Raw genomic sequence first — 19,538 nt, 5'->3', positions numbered from 1 at the left:
ACGACCTGCGCCCCGCTCCTGCCCCGGCTTTCACAGGCGCGTGCACGGATGCTGCTGGTCCCTTCCAGAGCCGCTCTGCTCCTCCGGCCGGTTTCCTCAGCTCCCCAGCCACTTAGGTATACCCCGGGGCACCAAGAGTCCGCCCATTAAAGGCCACCTCCGGGAGGGGGAGGGTCCGCCCCACCCCCAGTCTCTCAAAGGATGGGGTGGCGCCTTGGGTGGGGCAAGCTGAAGGTGGGTGAGGAGGGGAGGGGGGGGCGGGGGATGGGGCCCGACTCAGTCCGGGTAGATGATGAAGCCAGAGAAGGTGCTGTACTTGTTGGTGTTACCGCCGTGCACCTTCCCGCCGTCCAGCTTGATGAAGACTTCATCTCCCACGTCCAGGTGCAGGATGACGCTGTTGCTGGCGTAGTCGTAGTTCTGGTCCGCGTCCTGAGCGATGGCGCTGGCCCGGACCTAGCGAGGGGGAACAGAACAACCACTCACGCCCTGTGTGGAGCTGGGGTGACGAGGGGTCGGCGGAGGAGATGCAGCTGGGCCTGTGACGGTGGCGCGAGGGTAGCAGGCTGCAGGGTTTGGGAAGGACAAGGTGCTTCGCAGGCACTGCCCTTCACTAGCTGCTGGGACTCGGGCAAGTTTCACGCCTTCTCTGGTCCTTAATTTGAGCTATAAGGTAGGAGGTAGTAATAGAACCTACCTCCTCAGGTTGTTAGGATTAAATGAGTTACTACGTGTGAAGTGTGTTACAGAACAGTGCTTTGCACAAAGAAAACGCTATATAGGTTTTGCTATTATTATTATTTTAAAAATAAAATTAGACCGTAGGATAATTTCTAAGATTCTGAACCCACTCGGACCTTCTAAACTTGTGCTCCCTTCCCCCAGAGATAGGGCACAGGTGTGTCTGTGCGTGTGCAAGCAAGGGTGCAGGCCGTGGGAAGGTGCCATGATGTATTCTCGCCCCTCCTAGATTGTCCCTCCTAGTGCCCGCGGGCGCCCCGACGTGGGGGTCGTCTTCTGCCCCAACAGATAGCGCCTCTTCCCCTCTGGCCTCGCTGCTGCACGTCGCCTCAGCGACGCCTCAGCGTCGCAGCCAGCCCCCTCCCCAGCCCCCCTCTTCCTGTCCCGCGGGGGCTGGTTATTAACTGATTAATTATTCATCATTATTCTAATCACTATTTACCGTCCCCAAAGCCGCAGCGCCCGCACCGCGGAATACAGAGTGGGAGCCGCGCGGCCCCCGCCCCCTCGGGAACCGACACACTCTAGATACACACTCACCCCCTCCACCCCTCACAGACACCCCGCACAGACCACACGCACCTACTCAGTGCCACAGGCAAGCAGACACCGCTCTACTCTCACACCTTCGCACCCCGCACCCACAGACACACTTGCATCACGCACACACGCGCTACAGTCTTACACACGTACACTCTCACTCCCTTTTTCTGGGTTCCTGGGGCGGCCCTGCTGGGAGGAGACCTCAGTGTAGTGCCTTTGGTTCTTGAAGCGGAAGGGTGCTGCAGCGGTAGCAAGACCTGGGGTTCGGACAGGTGGGATAAGAAGGCCTGATGCGCCACGGTCAAATCACCCCATCGCGCACAGGGCATTCGGAGGTCACAGCTCAGCCCTAACCTTACACCCTGCGGCTTGCGCGGCCCAGGCACATTTCCCCAGCCCCTCCCCTGTGGCCTCTGGCTCCCCCTAAGCGTGTCCTAGACCTTGAGCTGAGTCTTTGGGACTTTTCTTCCAAGCTAAGGCAGCAGTGACTCCGACTCCGACCACAGGAGCAGGGACCAGGCCGGGGTCCAAGGCTTCTGCTTTATCTGTCCTTCGCCTCTTTCCTTCTCCCAAATTCGTTCCTGCAAGCCTCCTGGCTGGCCCCTGTGCTGCCTCATTTTCCACATCTGCCTACGGACTCAGTATTAGCTGAGGGTAAGGCCCACTCTAGAATTGACCTCAGGCCCTGGGACTAGTAATAGAGTTGCCTGGAAAATGAGACAGTGTTTTCTTTCTTTTTTTACCTTATCGTTGAAAATCCAAGCTTAATGCCCCCCACACGGGAACAGCTACCAACTGCCCACGGCGTGATACCCGGATTCCATTCTAAATCAAAGGAGCCAGACTCCGGTAACTCGCCCATCAAGTGGCTGGGTAACCCAAAGGCCAGGAGGGCTGCCCAAGACAGGAGAAAAGAGGCTAAGAGGCAGGGTGAGATACCAAAGAGGTTTGGTGTATAGTTGCCTATAGTTGGAGTGTGAGGCTCTGAGTTTTAATTCTAACACCATTCCTAACGCCCCATGAGACCCTGGGCAGGTCGTTTTCTTTCTCTGGCCCCCCAATTCCTTTTGGACTAAATGAAGCGATTTCTAAGTTCTTGGCAACGTGGCCTTCTTGGATTTAGTGACGGTGTTTGGGGAAGAGGTTCGGGTTGCGTAATGAATGCAGGGAGAATTAGAAAGCTACCCTGTCTGGGGCTGGGTGGGAGAGGGGCAGCTCACCTGTCCATTCTTCATCAAGTCCGCCCACATGCTGGTGCCGTCACCGCCGCGCATAAGCACATGGTAAGCGAAGAAGTAGACACCCGGCATGGGGCAGGTGAACTTGCCACTGGCTGCCTCGTAAGCGTTGCCCACGTTGGTCACCACGTCGTCGAAGCGCAGCACTTCGTAACCCTCGTGTGGCCGCCGCAGGCCAGCATAGAAGGCAATTCGAGGCACGTAGCCGGGAGGGGGCGCCACCCCGCCGGGGCCTGGGCCTGGAGGGCCCGGGAGACCTGGCCTGCCCGGCTCTCCTGGAGGTCCTCTGGGACCTGGTGGTCCCGGGGGCCCTCGCAGACCTGCCTTCCCGCGCCGGCCCACCTCTCCCTTGGCACCCTGAGGGAAGGGGGGTACGGAGGCAGGCGCGCCGTCGGGTCCTGGGCCTCGCGGCCCGTGGGGGTCGCACACCATGCGGCAACGACCCAGCATCTCGTAGTGCGCCGGCCCGCGGGAGCTGTGCACTAGCAGCGGAATGGCCACCAGCAACAGCAGCACCATGGCCACCCCGACGGCCGCGCCCGCCACCCTCTTGCGGCGGCTCAGCCGCGACGCGGCCAGGGCCAGCAGATCCTCCTCACTCTTGGGTGCAATGGTGGCGGAGGCCCGGGGCTTTCCGCGGGCCCCAGAGGTGGTGACCGGGCTCGGGCCTGGGTCGGGATACCCCCGACGGCTGCGCCCGGCCCCCCCGCCCCTATGGGCTCCCGCCTCAGTGGTGCCGTTCCCCAAACCTTCCGTCAAGGCGGAGGTCCCCCCCGTTGGTTGGACCAGGGACAGCTCCAGACAGTTCAGAGTCCGTGGTCCTCTGTTACCCACTTGTTCAGTCTAACGTTCCCGGGCGCCTGAAATCGGTGGCTTCTCGGACGGCTGGTTTCTTACGGATCTAGGATGCCTGCCCTCCGGACAGCTGCTTTCTCGAGGATGACGGCGCCTAGGTCCCCGGCTACCCAGACGGATAGCTCCCGGCCGGAGATGGGACTACTCTCCGCGCTCTGGACGTCCGGGGCTCTGCGCCGCGGGTGGCGCCCACCGGACGCGACCTCCTCGCAGGTTTGCGCTCTGGCTCTTGGCGAGCCTTGACCCACCTTTCTACCCTAGCCGCGGCCCCAGCCCTTGCTGAAGCCCTGGCCCCGCGTCTCTCTCCAGCTAGCGCTCTCCCTCTCTGCGTCCCTAACCTTCCTCCCCTCCCTCCCGGAGCGGCAGTGCGGGTGGTGTGAGCCGCGACGCGGCGGGAGCCGCTCTAAGAGGCCGGGGGGCGGAGGGTGGGGGTGGGGTGGCGGAGCGACCCCTGGCGCCCAGAGAGGGAAGCGTGGAGGCGCGGCAGGCCACGGCCCCCACCCGCGTCCCCCCAGCCTCTCGGTTCCTGACCGGCTCTAAACCAATTCTGCAGGGATTCACTGCCCTTACCCTATCCTTACTTTCACCCTCTACCCTGAGTTTGGTATTCCCAGAGCCCGGAGGAGGCCAGAAACGAGGATGGGATAAAAAGCGGTGGAGATGCACACACACAGAATACAGAGGTGGATTCCAGAGCTAAAAAGAGCCCTCCCCGACTCCCCCCACCTCAAAAAAAGAAAAAAGAAAAAGAAAAAAGCCCACGAGCAAACAAAAAGGACTAGAAAAAAATAGAAATTCGCCACTCAGTGCCCGTGACCGAATAACATATGGTAAAGGGTTCAACGGGTACGGGTCGGCCTGAACTGGAAAAGGCAAATCTCCAGGCACCTCTACCCTCGACCCCCAGTGTTGGGGGAGGGGGCCGCAGAGCAATCGAGAGAGTGAGGGAACAGAAAGAGTCAGAAAACAGACCAGCCTGGGAAAGCGATCAGGAAACCGACAGGAAAGCAGAGGAGCTACAGAGAAATCAAAGGGCTGGAAAGCCAGATAGAGATGCAGAGACAGAGACAAAGCTTGAAAAAGAGACTAAATGACAGCCCCAGAGGGGGAGAAGGAGAGACAGAGACGGAGAGAGAGAGACAGGAGCCAAGACAGGTTGACAGATCGAGAGAGAAATGTAAATGGCGCGCTGCAGAGAGACACCCAGGTCCGTGTTCGGACTCCAATGTGACATATCAACTGTAGGGACGACGCGGAGGCGGGGCGCTTCTTGGAGCAGTGTGGTAGGTTCTGGGCCTGTGCATTGTGACAGTGTGCTGGCAAGTGTGGATGTGTCCCTGGGACCCTGGCCTTGTGTGTCCCTGGGTGAGTGGGATTGTGGATTGTGGATTGCCTTTGTGTGTGTATGCGTGAGGGCTATTTGAAGGGAGGTTTTATATTTGTCTTCCTCTTAGTCCCTAAATGTGGAACCCCATGAATGTCATCTTTCTTATCTCAGGACTGAAGAGTAGAGAGTTTACTGGGGAGAAAGAGTCAGAAGGCAGCTCTTGCCCTGGCAGCCCAGCCCAGTCCCACCCCTGCCCTGGTCCCAGACTTTGTCCAGCCCCAGGATCTCTGCTCCTTCACCCTTCCACAAAGGGCTGTGGTTAGATGGAAACTCAGAGAAGTTGGACCCCACATAATAAACGTTTGGGGGAGGGATTTGAAACTTGAAACTGCTTATGCAAAGTAATATAAGTAATACGCAGTTTCGGTGCTAGGCACCCACCTGTGAGAGGTGGCTGTGTCTGTCATTCGGGTGACCAAGAGGAAACACAAGCTTTGATAGGTCCGTCTCTGTGAGGGGTCTGCATCCTTCCTCAGGGTCTTGCCCCTCTGGGAGAAATTTCTTGCTCACAGGGACTCCAGGGCCAGAGGCCTGGAGAAGAGGTTCCAGGACCTGCAAAAGTGGGGTATTTGGAGGCCCTGGAGGTGGACAACTGCAAAGGATCTCTTAGAGACTAGGGTAAGCCAGTACTGTAATGTATAAGAGTACATTATGTAAAATGGAGAGCACAGGGCACATCAGGGCATAATTATTGGGTGGAAGATGATTTCCTCATCTCTTGTTTCCTGTACTCCTTCCCTGCCCCTCCCAGCCCATAATGGTACAGGAAGAAGGAGGTTGCTGAGGATGGGCCTGTGTGGAGGGAGGCCCCTACATGCTTGAAAGGGTTGGGAGAGAAAAGATTGGCAGTCAGTGGGGGAGGGGCCTCCTCCAACCATAAATACAAATTTTATTCAAGGTCTTTGTTGCCATTTGTCTTCCTCGGGGGGCTGAGGGCCATGTCGGCCCGTGCATGTCTAATTCCGAATCTGCTCCCCTAGGCTGGATGATGGATGGATCAGAGAGGAGAGAGCAGGCCAGGGCTCACACTGACCTCCCCACCCGATCCTCAAGCCTCATCGGCCCCAGGTCCTGCCATCCCTCTCCCTCCTCCTTCCCCCTCTCCCGCCACCCACTCACTAAAGGCCCTCTCTGCTCAGCCCCGCTCCCCACCCCTCTCTCCTACTAACCAAGCCCCTCTTTTTGAGCCCCTCACCTCAGCCCCTTTCAGGTCCTAGCCCTCTTCTCTCTGAGCTTCCCTTCTCCTCCCATCCCCAGCTCAGGCTGTGAGCTTCGGTGACCAGCAGGGCTGCAGGCGGCAGCGGGTGTGTATGGTGGAGGAAGCAGGCTTAGCTCACAGGGAGCCGAGGGGCCAGCTCCATGAATTTATTCATGTTCTGTTGCTCTTTCCCCACGCTCTGGAATGAAGCTGCCAGCTCACCAGGTCCTTACTGCTTCCCCTGCAGCTGTCAACATTCGGCCGAGAAGGGACCTGGGTAGGGTCAAGGCCAGCTAGTGCCCCTGGGGCCAGAAGCCAAGTGTCTGGGCTCAAGAGGAAATACTGGAGCCCAGGCTGGGGTCTGGGACAACCTACCCAGAGCTCCTTGGGCAGCCAGACTGGGAGGCCCCAGGGAGGTTGTGTGGTAGGGAATGGGATGTAAGCAGAGAGGTGTGCTGCAGGACATAGAATGCGCAGTGGAGGAGGGGAGAGGAGAGGAAGACTTTGAGTTCCCTAGGCTCCTCTATTTAAAAGCACAGCCCAGTCTGAATCCTGCCTTACCCTCTGCCCTTGACTCTGCACTAACCCTGACCCTAATCCCAAAGTATACACTTGACTCCTCTCCAATCCTAAAATGAATCCTAACTCCATAACCTGACTCTAAATAGAACCCATCCCCACCTGTCCTGTCCTGGAACCTAGGGGTCTCCCAAGAATTTCCCCCAGGGCTTAGGGCCAGGTGTGTGTCAGAGTTCTGAGGACCAGACTTTAGATTAGCATGTGATTAGCATATGATTTGCATATGATATGTGCCTTCTACTCTGAGGAAGTTTTCTTGTTAAAATTTTATGAAGTCTAGCGGAAAGGTCCTGGTTCCTTGGAGTTTTTCTCTTTTTGTTCCTTCTCCCACACTCCTTGTCACTGACCCAGACCCCTTCAAGGGGAGAAAGGGGGTGAGGAAATGAGCAGTAGAAAACTCATGGGAGGAAAGATCCTGGTAGTGTGATCTACCCCTGTCACTTGCAGTATAACTTCCACAAGCCTCAGTTTCCTCATCCATAAGAGCAGAGGAACCAGCTGGCTGATGTTACATTAAGATCTAAGGAAATGCACTCCACCCCCCGCCACACCCCGCACTCTCTCCTTCCTCACCTCTCAGGGCCATCCATAGTGTGGTTCTTCTCCACTTCCCTCCACTCCACCCATACACACACTCTGGCTCCCAACTCCTATATGTAAGATCACACAGAACTGGAAGCAACCTGGGTTGCCTGGTACCAGACCCCTGGTATGAAGAGAAAGGAAAAATGCCCACCTGAGAGGACAAGGAATAACATGGATAGGGAAATAACATTATTGAGTGCTTACAGTATTTTAGAGCTTTTACTTGAGAGTTACTGCATCCTCAATGCATCCCTGAGAGGATGTATTGTCTCCATTTTACAGATGAGGAAACTGAGGCCTGGAAATGAGAAATGGCTTGTCCTGTATCACCTTGTAAGTGGCAGCCCTAGAACTGGAGTTCCGATCTCCTGGCTTCCTTCTCACTGCCTTGGAGAAGAGAAATGACACCCAAGGCAGTGGAAGGGTGAGAGAAGCAGGACAGGAGTGGGGAGAGAGATTTGGATTGGTCTCAGGGGAGACCTATGTGTGTGAGGCCAACAGGGCAGGGCCTTGGCTCAGGGTGTCCCCCATCCCCCACCCCCAGCGCTGACACACAACAGGTGCTCGGTTGTTAGCTAAAGGATGTCGGCCGAAGTCAGCTGCGGAGAAAAGCTGTTCAGTCCGAAGAGGAGAGGGAAGAGAAAAGGGAGGGAGAAGGAAACGAAGCGAACTGCAGAAAAATGTGCTCAAGAGGCAAAAGGCAGAAAAGCTGGCCAGAGTGCTGAGGACCTTTCTCCACTCACCACCGGTGGGAAAAGAGTAGCAGCCCAAGAGCCTGCGCACACTTTGCCCTCTGGCGCAGAGGGTTGACAGGCCTCAGCGAGGGGCGAGAGAGCAAATATGCCGCCGGGCCTAGGGCTTCTACTCATCCGCCGCACGGATTCCCTGGCACCGCAGCTCAGTGCAGCCTTAGGTTCTAAGGGCCGCCGCCAGAGCCCACGGGGCTGAGAACAGGCTCTTGGCTCCACAAGGAGGGGCTAGAGATTGCTTCCAAGGTATCTGTCAGGCCAGCCCTTGACCCCTGGCCAGGTGTGGCTCCTCGCCGTAGCCTCTCTCTCCACCTCCTTTTGCTCCCCTCTCCCCGCGCCGTCCACCAACTCCAGCCTCCAGTTAATGAAATGTGGCGAGCGGCCGCACAGACAGCTGTCAGACCCATCATTTCTCCTCCAGGATATTGGATCCTGCCCTGGGAGACCGACAGGTGAGCACAGGAGAGGTGGTGCGGGGAACCGAGGGCTGGGCTCCGGCTGGTGGGAGCCCGGAGCGCAGGGGGCAGCGCCAAGCTGGAATCTTCGAAGGCTCTGCGAAACGAGGTCGGCCGTAGCATGCTTTCTGCCCGGGGCCCCTAGCTCTTTCCTTTTCTCCATCAAGCAGGAGACTTCACACACCCCACAGCCACGGCGCCCTGATCCGCGTCGACCCGGGACTCCTGGTCCCGCACCCTAGGAGGATCTGGCCCCCCTTGTGCTCTGCGCATAGCGGCTCTGAGCCGGCGGCCGCGGCCCGGTGCTTCCTCCCACCTCCTTCCATCTCTTCTTTCGTTCTCCCCCTCCTTCCCGAGCTTCCTCCCCGGCGGCCGCGGCCTTTATTAGGGATTCCGCGGCTGTCGGTCCCGCCATCCATCCTGTCCGCCGGCAATTAGGCGGCCAGACAAAGAGCAGCTTCGGATGGATGAGGGTCCCGGCGGATCGGAAATGTGAAGGGTCAGCGCTGCCGCCCGCGGCGCACCCCGCTCCCCCTCCGCATAATCACCGGCCGCCCGTCACTCAGCCGGCCTCCCGGGGAGCTCCGGGGCCGGGGCTGGGGGAGGGCGAGGGCGGGACTGCAGCCTAGGTGCCTAGGGCATGGCGAAGGCGGACCTGCAACAGGGGCGCCTCCTGCTGGAGAATGGAGGACTGCGGGAGGCCGGAGGTACCTGGAGGAGAGAGAGGGCAGGACATGGCCCCACACGATCCCTGAAGGCGGACTGGGGGACTGCTGCTTGGGGGCTTCCTGTACAGAAGCGGGGACTTCAGCTACGGGAGAGAGGAAGATGGTGGCCAACGCGCCCCCTGCTGGGAGGCTGCGGGACGAAGCCCTAGGGCCTCGGGTCTGAAGAAGTGGAACCGAGCCCAGGACGAGCTCCCTAGGGTCTGTAGCCTGGTGCGCCTCCTGTTGGAATAAAATGATACTGCGCTTCTATTCCCGGATCTCTTAAGTGAAATCCAACCCATGCACATCAAATCCAAAAAAGCTGCAAGGCTGGGCGAGTCCGAATGGAGCCAGAGGAAGTTCAAGGAGTCCGGTTTTTACTGCGGGTTCTTTGGCGCTAGCTCCCCGCTGACAAATCAACATCTCAATCTGACAATTATTAGTCGAGGTGGGGGGAGACGGGCTTTCGCCGCCTGGGCCGCTTAGCCCTCCCTGCGGGCGGCAGAGAGGTGGGCGGTGCTGGCAGTGATGAACGACTCGGGGGGGGGGGGCCCGGGGCCCCGAGCGCGCATTCATTACTCGACTGACAGGCGGGCGGCGGGCCGGGCGGGCCGCGAGTGGACGTGCCGGGAAAGAGGCAGTGGCAGGAAGGAGAATAAGGGAGGCGTATAGCAGCCCCACTGCCCGGTCAGCTCCCGGTTCTTCACCTCGACCCTGGTACTTGACTTCCTTAAGCTCAGCCTTTTACCTGTTGGAGCTGGCCATGGTTGAAGAATTTGGGGAGCGAGGACGGGGACCTAAGCCCTCTGCTTAGGTTAGGCGATTGAAGATCTAAGATGTCAAGACAGGGTGTAGACAGGCTTTAAGACTAGGCGCTTGTACCTGACCTAGGAGGAACCGTGCATAACTGTGCACGCAGAGGTGGTGTGTTGTGACAGGGATTGATGGGTGTGGGTCGCGTGTGGGGGTCAGTGATTGTGTGTGTCAGTGTTAGGGACGTGTCGGCCTGATTTTGTCAGTGGAGGTGTGTGCTGCGTGTGTCTGAGGATGAGCTGCCACCTCTCCCTGCATGACTGTGCCCCCCCCCACACACACATTTGCTGTCAGCCCTCTGTCTCCAGTTCTGTAGGAAACAGCAGTGTGCACGGTGACAGCTGAGGTGTGCTGCAGGGGGGGCGGGGGGGATAGATGTTAACTGTGAGGATGCTGGTTTGCACAACTGCTCCCTTCCACCACCTCCACCCCAACATCATCCCTTTCCCAAGCTTCCTGAAAGTAGTGGATGGTTTCTTCCAAAGTCTGGAGACCCAGTTGCTAAGTCCTGGGGAAGGAAGTGGTTACCAACAGAGTTTTCTGCAGTCCACATACATATACGCAGTTGCCATCACATATACAGTCTCCAATATAAGATGTGAGCCACAACCCATCTGGCTTCCCCAGGCTGGTGGTGGACAGAGAGGAAGAGGTAGATCTCAGGACAGGAAAGGGCAGACCATTAGACCTCTCAGAGAGCCCACCTCTTTGGGGCCTGGGCTATTGCTTCTAGGACCCTTACCTTTTGGATTTCAGGTCCAGTTACTAGTGGACACCTTGGGAGGATAATGCTAATTATATTCTAATTCCTTTCCCTAATAACTCTCTTTCTTCACCTGGCTTTGTCTCCACTCTCCTTCCCCACTCTCAAACACACCAAAGGGGGACCTTCCCAGTCCTGAATCTCCTGGGTCTATAGGTCAGGGAGTTGAGGTGATTCTGGGTCTCTGGTCCCCTGTTTTGTTCAGTGTGTCTTTGAGCCACCTTCCCTTTGCCTCGCTCTTCTTTAAACATAGGGTATCTCTTGGAGCCTCTATATCTTTGTCTCTGCACCCCTCCTTGTATCTGTATGTCTCCACGTTTAGGAATCTCTTCCAAATTTGTCTCCCTACATTTAGGGGTCTCTCTTTGTTCCTCTGGGGCTTCTCCCTCTGGGAATACCCCAGCACAACAGCGAGGCCCATGGGGATGGGGAAGGCCACGTAGGGCTTCCTTACTGCCCCCATCCAGAGGGGAATGCAACCTAAGGATGGCTAGGTAATGTCAGGGCCTGGCCACGGCCTGGGCCTAGTAGCTTCTCATTCAGGGCACAGGCACCTGGTCGATGTCCTGCTGTCCGCCTTCCCACCCCCACCCCCCCACACACTCCCAAGCAGCCCTCCTCCAAGCCCCCGCCCCCTCCACCCGCCTGGAAAAGGCAAATTTGACATTTTTAAATCCCGAGCCTTAGAGGGATCGATGCGGCCCGGGGGCCCCGCCCGGGGTCGATATTCCTGATTGGGAAGCGGCCGCTGAGCGGAGCCGGAGTGTAAATCACCCGAACTGGGGGAGGGGGCGCGGGAGCCAATTGCTTCCCAGGCTTTCGGAGCTAGGCGAGGTCCCGGCCCGGCCCAACCCCAGGGCAATGGAATGAGGAGACCGACAGACCTTAGAGACCGAGAGACAAGCCCGCCCTTGGGCTCCCTCCTCCCCAGCGCAGCTCTAGCTCTGCGGGCCGGCTCTGGTCTCGCTTCAGCGGCCGTCACCCTCCGTTGCCCCTGGAGCCGCCGGGGAGGCCGGTGTCGGAGCCAGCCATGCGGCGGCTCCTCTCCGGCCGCTCCCGCGGGGCCTGGGCTTCGGCGGCGGCTGTCACGAAGCCGACAGGCCAGGCCGGCCGGGAAGGGGAGGGTGGCGGGGGAGAGGTAGGGGAAAGGCTGGCGCGGATCTGGCTCACAGTGGGCGCGCAACAGATGTTTGCGGAATTGAGGGACAGCAAGGTGGCGTGGGCACCGAGCGGCGCGGAGCCGGGGCTGCAGGCGCGGGCGGGGCGGGGTGCGGCCCAGACCTGTCGGAGCTGAGAGTCTGGCCATCCAGCGGGGATGAGCAGGCACCCGAGGGCGCTCTGGGGAGGCCGAGCTGGATAGACCCCCTCTTCATGTCACCAGGGTAGCAGAGAACAAAAGAGAATGGGGTGAGAAGGCAAGTTCGGGCCCCACCTACAGCCTCCTCCGCCGCTCCTGCCCTCCAAGCCTCTCAGTTCTCTCTTGGGGAAACAGAGGCAGCCGAGGCTGAGAAGGGCCAGGAAGGTTAAAAGCAATGTCAGCGACGAGGCTGGGGCAGCAACCAGAATTCCCGCGTGGGTCTCTGGATTCACCTGCCCGCCCCGGGTCCACCTGGGTAAATACACCACCACGTCCCCACCGCAGCTCAGACCCTTCCTTCCCGCTTCAGCTTGTCAGATCCTGCTCCAGTTTATAGAACAACAATTTGGGGAAAACAATCCGGGCCGAGTGACGGCCCCGTAATTGTGACAAAGTGAGTGCGGGCGGCTGGAGAGAGCGCTAGGGCGGGAGCGCAGCGGGGCGAGGCGGAGGTAGGGGCGCCGCCAGCTCGCCCTGCCGCCCTCTCGTTCTCATTCCAGTCATCTCCCATCCCTCTCCTTGACTCTTCTCCAGTTCTTTTTCTCTCGGCTCCCCTCGCCTCCCTTCGCTTGTTCCTCCATCGCTCTTCCCTTTCCTCTGGGTAACGGCTTTTCTCCCGCCCCTGCCCCGCCGCAGCCCCTCCCCCGGTGCGCTTTTTCCTCTCTCACGTCTCCCTCTCTCCTCCGCCCTTCACTTGTTTCTCCATCCTCTCCTCGTGCTCAGTAGCCCTTGGGGCCCTGGCTCCCACCGCACAATCCGCTTCTCTCCCGCCCCAGTTCCGGCTTCCCGATGTCTAGCCCTGAGCCTCCTCCCCGGTCCTCACTTTCTGGGAGGCCAGCGCAGCTGGGCACACGGGGGTTCCTCCTGCCTCACAGCCAGGGGCGCGCGGCGGCCCAGGGACCCAGGCGGCCTGCGTTTTCTCTCCCCCTCCCGCCGCTGCCTCTCCCACCCCTCTCGCTGCGCCCGGAGTCAGTTTGTTTGTCCAGCGGCGCCTGCCGCCGCTGGAGCTATTTGCCGAGCTTAGCGCGCTGCTGCGCAGTGCCTGCCCAATTAAGTCTCATTCATTATTCAGCGCCCCCGTCCGCCCCCGCCCCCCAGCTGGCGGCTCCAGTGTCGCTTTGAGGCCCCTCCCAGCCCTGGCCCCTCAGTGAGCCCTAGGGGGCAACGTGGGGAGCCGCGTTCCCTCGCCGGGCGGGGATAAGGACTGAAGGGGCTGGGAATGTAGGAGGGGACAGAAGCACTCGGCCGACTGCGGGGAGGCAACATGGGTGAGGCCCACCGCAACCCCAAGTCAAAGCTGGGGGACCTTGGAGATCCACGCTTTTCCTTTACAGAGGAGGAAACAGGCCCAAAGAAGCGGCAAGACTTGACCGAGGTCACGTAGCAGTGTTGGAGCCCACGACATTAAAACGAAGGCATCTTGCAAACGAAGGCCATTCCAGCATCGAGGCGTGAGGACGCAGACTATTCTCCTCGTGGGGAGGCCCTCACCCCCATCCCTTTTTGCTCCTGGTTCTCCCTCTCGCCAAAGTCGGCGAGATGCAGCTGACTTAGGGTTCCTGGGGGAACGGGAGGCTCCTCAGGTCTCAGGCTCAGATCTAGACGTAGTGCCCCTGACTGGCAGGCCTGGAGGCGGGGCAGTGAGGCAAACTCAGGGGGAGAGCCCCTCTCTGCAGCCTGTCCACTGGTGTCTCTGCCTTAAGGGGATTGAAGTGGAGCCATCCAAGACAGCCTTGAACGGCAGTGGAACAGGGAGAGAGGACTGCAGCCTGAGGTGAGGGAGGAGTCACCCTCCCATTTGCGGGGGTGGAAAGGGGAGATCAAGGGCTTGTTTTTGCTTTTATAGGGGACCGCCCTGGGCTGCTTTGCCCGGGCATCTGGACAAGGTGAGTCCGGGGACCCGCCCGGCACCTCCCATCCGCAGGCGGCAGCGCCACCTGGCGGTCGTGGTGTCACTGTGTAGGCGCTCTCGGCCTGGAGTGGGCCCTGCGCCAGCCGGGGTGAGCCTGGGAAGGCGGAATACGCCGGGAACACCTTAAACCGAGTTTACCCGAGAGGGCGGGCGAGAAGAGCCCCAGCCTGAAAGGTGATCCCTAAGGGGCCAGGGAGGGCCTTGGGGAGGGGCCTGGCCAGGACGGCCGGACTTCCGTGACACAGCAAACACAGAAAGACAAAGTCCATTTGGATGGAAGTGGGAGCGGAAAGAGAGGGGCCATTTTGACTCTGTGGTCAAAGGAAATGACTGATCTGATGGGTTCTGGGAGCCGAGGTGCCCAGGTACCGCTGCTCTCCCTGGGACTAGCGGGTACTGGCTGGTGGTCAGGAGGCCCGTTCTGTGTAGAGGCGAGAGACTAGCTGGGGCACTTACATCTGGTTTGATATTCTGGGGATTCATCGGGCCGCTGTGGAGAGACTTTACAAGTTTGCCCTGGAAGGAGGTGGTTGAATTGCGGGGTGCCAGGGTCTAGGTCAAAATGTAGTTTTTCAGAGCTGGAGGGAACTCAGGACTTCTTTCAAGGTTGACTTGTGGGAAGATGTCCTGGTCTGGAGAGATGGGAGGCTGGAGAGCGGCTGAAATCTCGGCCAAGTGTCTTGAGGGCGGCCACAGTCGGAGCTGGGGCCCGGTGGAGCGGGCTGTGTGGCAGGGGACTTTAAAAATGTGTAGGAACTTTCGGGGACATTGTATTCACTCCGATTCATTCCACCTCTCCCCCCCAACCCCACGAATCATTCCAGGAGATCAGTGGTCTGAGGGGAGGTCTGAAATTTAAGCTTCTGCTTTTTTTTGTCCGTGTGCTGAGTTCTCAGTTACTCAACTGAAAGCATTTCAAACATTCTTCTCCCCTAAATTTGGAGTCACTGTGGTTGTAAAAAATAGAGATGAGGTGCTAGACTTAAGGGTATGGGAGAACCACAATTTCAGGGACACTCAGGAAGATCTGGACTTGACTAATATTGGAAGGAGAAATGGTTACTGTGTGGGGACCTGGATATAATCTTATGACTGCTTTTTTCCATGTCTTAGGGTCTAAGGATAACTCTGGGGCCATGACTGCCATGATTCTCACAGATGATCCCAGATTTTGGCATTCTGAGCAATGGCAGGTGCCACTGGACTTGTTCTGAGACCCTTTTCCTAGAGGATGGCCAAGGGGCTCCTGATGACCTATGCCCTCTGGGCTGTAGGGGGCCTTGCGGGGCTCCATCACCTGTACCTGGGGCGGGACAGCCACGCACTGCTCTGAATGCTTACCCTGGGGGGCGGGGTGGGGGGGTGGCCTAGGCTGGCTCTGGGAATTCTGGAAGCTCACAAGCTTTGTTGCTCAGGCCAACAGACCCCAGGGGCAGAGGCAGAGCTCAGGAGGGGGGACACGCTCTTTGAGTCCCATTCACTTTGCTGCCCAGATGATAGTGGGCATTTATTTTGGCCTTGTGTCTCTCATTAGCCTCTCCTTCATGGGCAGCTTCTATATTGTGTGCCTCCCACTGGCAGTTGGCTTAGGGGTTTTGCTGATGGCTGCTGTTGGTAACCTGACCTCAGACTTTAAGAACACTCTAGGAGCAGCATTTCTTACTTCCCCTATTTTCTTTGGCCGCCCCATAGCCATCCTGCCCATCATCTTGGCTGCTGGCATCACAGCCCAGAAGCATCGCCTCTACAAAGCTTCAGTTGGGTCAGAGATGCTCAGTGTGAGGCTCTACTGCTTGGGCTTGGCTTACCTTGCTTTCACATGCCCGCTAGTGTACAGTGCCCTCTGCAACACAGCGGCCACCCTTAGCTATGTGGCAGAGGCCCTCGGCTCCTTCTTCAGTTGGTTCAGCTTCTTCCCCCTCCTTGGGCGCCTGATGGAGTCTGTCCTCCTTCTGCCTTGCTGGGTCTAGAAGCTGCTGGTGGGAGATCATGGCTTCAGCAGCGGCTACTTCCAAGAGTGGTAAAAAGCTCTATGAGTTTGTTCACAGTTTTCAGGATTAGAAGTGTCAGCTGGCTTACCAGGTAAGTTTTCTTCCCTCTCATTCCTGTCTGGAATGGCTCCGGAAGTTAGGCTAAGCCTTTTTTTAAAAAATAAATTTATTTATTTACTTTTGGATGCCTTAGGTCTTCGTTGCTGCGCGCGGGCTTTCTTTAGTTGCAGTGAGTGGGGGCTACTCTTAGTTGCGGTGCACGGGCTTCTCATTGCAGTGGCTTCTCTTGTTGTGGAGCAGGGGCTCTAGGCTCGCGGGCTTCAGTAGTTGTAGCACCCGGGCTTAGTTGCTCCGCGGCATGTGGGATCTTCCCAGACCAGGGCTCGAACCCGTGTCCCCTGCATTGGCAGGTGAATTCTTAACCACTGTGCCACCAGGGAAGCCCTAGGCTAAGCCTTATTGGAGCTGGTACCCCTAATGTGGAAGTACTGTTTTCATGTCTGCTGGGTCAGCCCCCAGAAGGGTGTCCTGGCTTCTTTGGGCTTCTGTGTGCAATGGGTGAAGGTTCAGAGGCTCTAATAGGGAGTGGGGAAAGATACATGTATATTATTTACTTTTTATTGAGGTATAACATATATAGAGTACAATAATTTTATGTAGATACCTAGGTAACCACCACTCCAATGAAGATATGGAATATTTCTAGCACAAAGAAGGTTCCCTCATACCCCTTCCCAATCTATACTCCTTTCCTGGGAAAAAACCTCTATTCTGACTTCTATTACCATAGATTAGTTTTGTCTATTCTTGGGCTTCATATAAATGGAATCATTCAGTGTGTACTCTTTTGTGTCTGAGTTCTTTCATTCAACATTATGTTTGTGAGATTTATTCATACTGTTGCATGGGATTATAAACTGTTTGTTTTCATTGTTGTATAGTATCCCATTGTATGAATATACCACAGTTCATCTATCCACTTTTGTCAATGAACATTTGGGTGGTTTCCAGTTTGGGGCTATTCTGAATAAAGCTGTTACAAACATTCTTGTACATGTCTTTGGTGGACATATATGCTTATTTCTCTTGCAAGGAGGAGATCTTGTCAGGGATGCCAAGTTCCAGGTTGGAATATGAGCATCTGTGATTAAAAGCAAATCCTGTTTCTTGCCATGAGATCCAGAGGTTGTCCATGTTTCAAAAGGCTGGAATTCTAATGTAAGGCTCTGTGCCTTTCCCACCAGCAAGTGGAAGCCAATTCCAGCCTGATTTAGGAAGGGAGCAAGGAGAGGCTCAGGAGCCCTGACAACTTATGAGGTTCTAATTTGTTAGCTTGTGTCTCCCTAAGGTTTTGGGTCTCTCAGAGGGGGCAACAAATGAAGAAATACATTGCAGATACCTGGAGCTAGTGAAGACCACAATTGGCACCAGGCGGAGGAAGCTCAGAGGCACTTTCTGGAGATCCAGGCTGCGTATGAAGTCCTGAGTCAGCCCAGGAAGCCAAGAGGATCCTGCGGGTGAGAAGAAACTTCCCTTTGAGGATGGACTCTTCCTGGCACAGCTGGGCAGCTTGTCCCAGCCCAGCTTTGCCCACATGAGGTATCCCAGCAGTGTTAAAGAAACTGTCACTTGCAGTGGAGATGAGAAAATCTTAAAGGGGTGAGAAAGCTTTTGTGGTAGAAGAATGTATTTATGTTTTGAATTTCTGAATTCTTGGCTATCATATTCCTGATTATTTTTTCTTAAAATGAGATAATGCAATGAAAGACATATTATAAAACCAATAAAATATCTTTTAGAGTCTATACCACATTATTTCACCCCTGGTACATTGAAGGTTGATGGAGGAATTTTACTTAACAATTTTTTTTTTTTTAATGTGCAAAGCACTGAGTTAGGTGATTGAAGAAAAATATAAGGGTTCCAATATTCGACAAGGTGTCCTGTGACAAGAGGGATTTGATCTATTCTGTGGGCTACCAAGGGGTAAGACTGGGGTTAAGTTTCAAAATTTCAGAAAAATATTTTAATTCCATTTATAGGAGAACTTTTTAGGAGCTATACTTTTCCCAAGAAGGAACAAGCTGCTGTGGGGTAGGGGGGTAGGGTGTAATCCCCCATCACAGACTCTTCTGCTTGGTGTATTGTGGAGAGCCCTCAAACTCTACACGGGTGGTTAGACTGGCTGAATTGTCAGGTCTTCCTGAAACTTGGGATTTGATTCTGAGCTACACACCTTGCTCCCTAGTTGTTTACAGTCCAGTGGGGGATAATAACACAGGTACAGATATCAAAGTCTGCCTCATTCAGTGTTCTGAACTGTGTCCTAAGAGATGTAAATAGAATGCATTAGAAAATTGCAGAAGGAACAGATGACACTGTTTTATGGGGACTCATGGGAAAATTCATGATTTTGTATCTCATATGCCTTTATGGGGACTTTGGGGAAACCCTAGGGAACCAATAACTTGAGCATCTCAAGGGGGCCTTATTTAATTCCCAAGTGTGGAAGGAACAGCCCAGGATGCCTCAGTTTGCAGAGTAAGACTGGAGACCAGGAACGCGATGTTAAAATTATGTACACTTACTCCAGCTTTCTTGCTTTTCTTTATTTGTGTGTACAACCCTCAGTCTTTTTCTTTTCTTTTTTTCTGGAAGTTAACTCTGAGTGGTATATGTATTCTTTTTTAAATTTATTTTATTTGTTTATTTTTGGCTGCGTTGGGTCTTCGTTGCTGTGCGTGGGCTTTCTCTAGTTGTGGCGAGCGGGGTCTACTCTTCGTTGTGGTGCGCAGGCTTCTCATTGCGGTGGCTTCTCTTGTTCGGGAGCATGCACTCTAGGCGCGCGGGCTTCATTAGTTGTGGCACGCGGCTTAGTAGTTGTGGCTCACAGGCTCTAGAGCGCAGGCTCAGTAGCTGTGGCGCACGGGCTTAGTTGCTCCGCGGCAGGTGGGATCTCCCCGGACCAGGGCTCGAACCCGTGTGCCCTGCATTGGCAGGCGGATTCTTAACCACTGGGCCACCAGGGAAGCCCCAGTATATGTATTCTTAAAAAGTAAAATTATTTTGACTAGTTTTCCCTACTGATTAAAAAAAATGGTCAGATCAATTGAGAGGAATGAAATTTGTAGATGTGTTTTTTTTTGCATCTATATATTAAAAAAATTTGCCAATGAATTTATATACCATGATTTTAAGACCAAATTAGGGACTTCCCTGGAGGTCCAGTGATTAATACTCCGTGCTCCCAATGCAGGGGGCCTTGGTTTGATCCCTGGTCAGGGAGCTAGATCCTGCATGCCGCAATCCCGGCGCAGCCACAAAAAAAAAAAGACCAAATTAACTTTCACACTTTTTTTTTTTTACTATTAATTTACTCAAATGTTTCATCATATCAAGTTATTTTTGTTTTTTTGTCAGTATTTTTAAATTGAAGTATAGTTAATTTACAATGTCACACCTTTTTAAAGTTGTCAGAAATTTATATATATTTCCTTTGAAGAACATAATTTGTCAAATTATCATGTGGCATTTTCATAGTCTATTAATTAGTAATTTATTAACATGATATGTAGTACTACATCTGCAAAATGTAGTACTACAAAATTTTAATGAGACATTTTCATAAGCTATTAATTAATAATTTATTAACATGATATGTAGTA

The 19,538-nt window shown here is 55.4% G+C and overlaps 2 protein-coding genes across 2 annotated transcripts; one reads left to right on the top strand and one right to left on the bottom strand.

The window, feature by feature from the left end:
- Positions 1-276: 276 nt before the first annotated feature.
- C1QL4 (complement C1q like 4) lies at positions 277-3,041 on the bottom strand (the record flags this gene model as incomplete). The annotated part of the gene is made up of 2 exons (XM_082421495.1): positions 277-456; positions 2,505-3,041. The coding sequence occupies 2 exons, from the start codon at positions 3,039-3,041 to the stop codon at positions 277-279; spliced, it is 717 nt and encodes a 238-aa protein (XP_082277621.1).
- Positions 3,042-14,064: 11,023 nt separating this feature from the next.
- DNAJC22 (DnaJ heat shock protein family (Hsp40) member C22) lies at positions 14,065-17,412 on the top strand (the record flags this gene model as incomplete). The annotated part of the gene is given in 10 exon segments (XM_082421515.1): positions 14,065-14,247; positions 14,996-15,212; positions 15,216-15,227; positions 15,229-15,849; positions 15,853-15,903; positions 15,905-15,940; positions 15,944-15,964; positions 17,222-17,282; positions 17,285-17,391; positions 17,395-17,412. Coding segments are annotated over 9 exon segments (1,026 nt in total). The 5' UTR covers positions 14,065-14,247; positions 14,996-15,113.
- Between the last annotated feature and the right edge of the window lie 2,126 nt (positions 17,413-19,538).

This window comes from Balaenoptera physalus, assembly GCF_965194825.1.
Source record: "Balaenoptera physalus genome assembly, chromosome: 13".
Taxonomy (NCBI): Eukaryota; Metazoa; Chordata; class Mammalia; order Artiodactyla; family Balaenopteridae; genus Balaenoptera; species Balaenoptera physalus.
The sequence above is the reverse complement of the archived record's forward strand: the minus strand, read 5'-3'. Positions and strand labels throughout refer to the sequence as shown.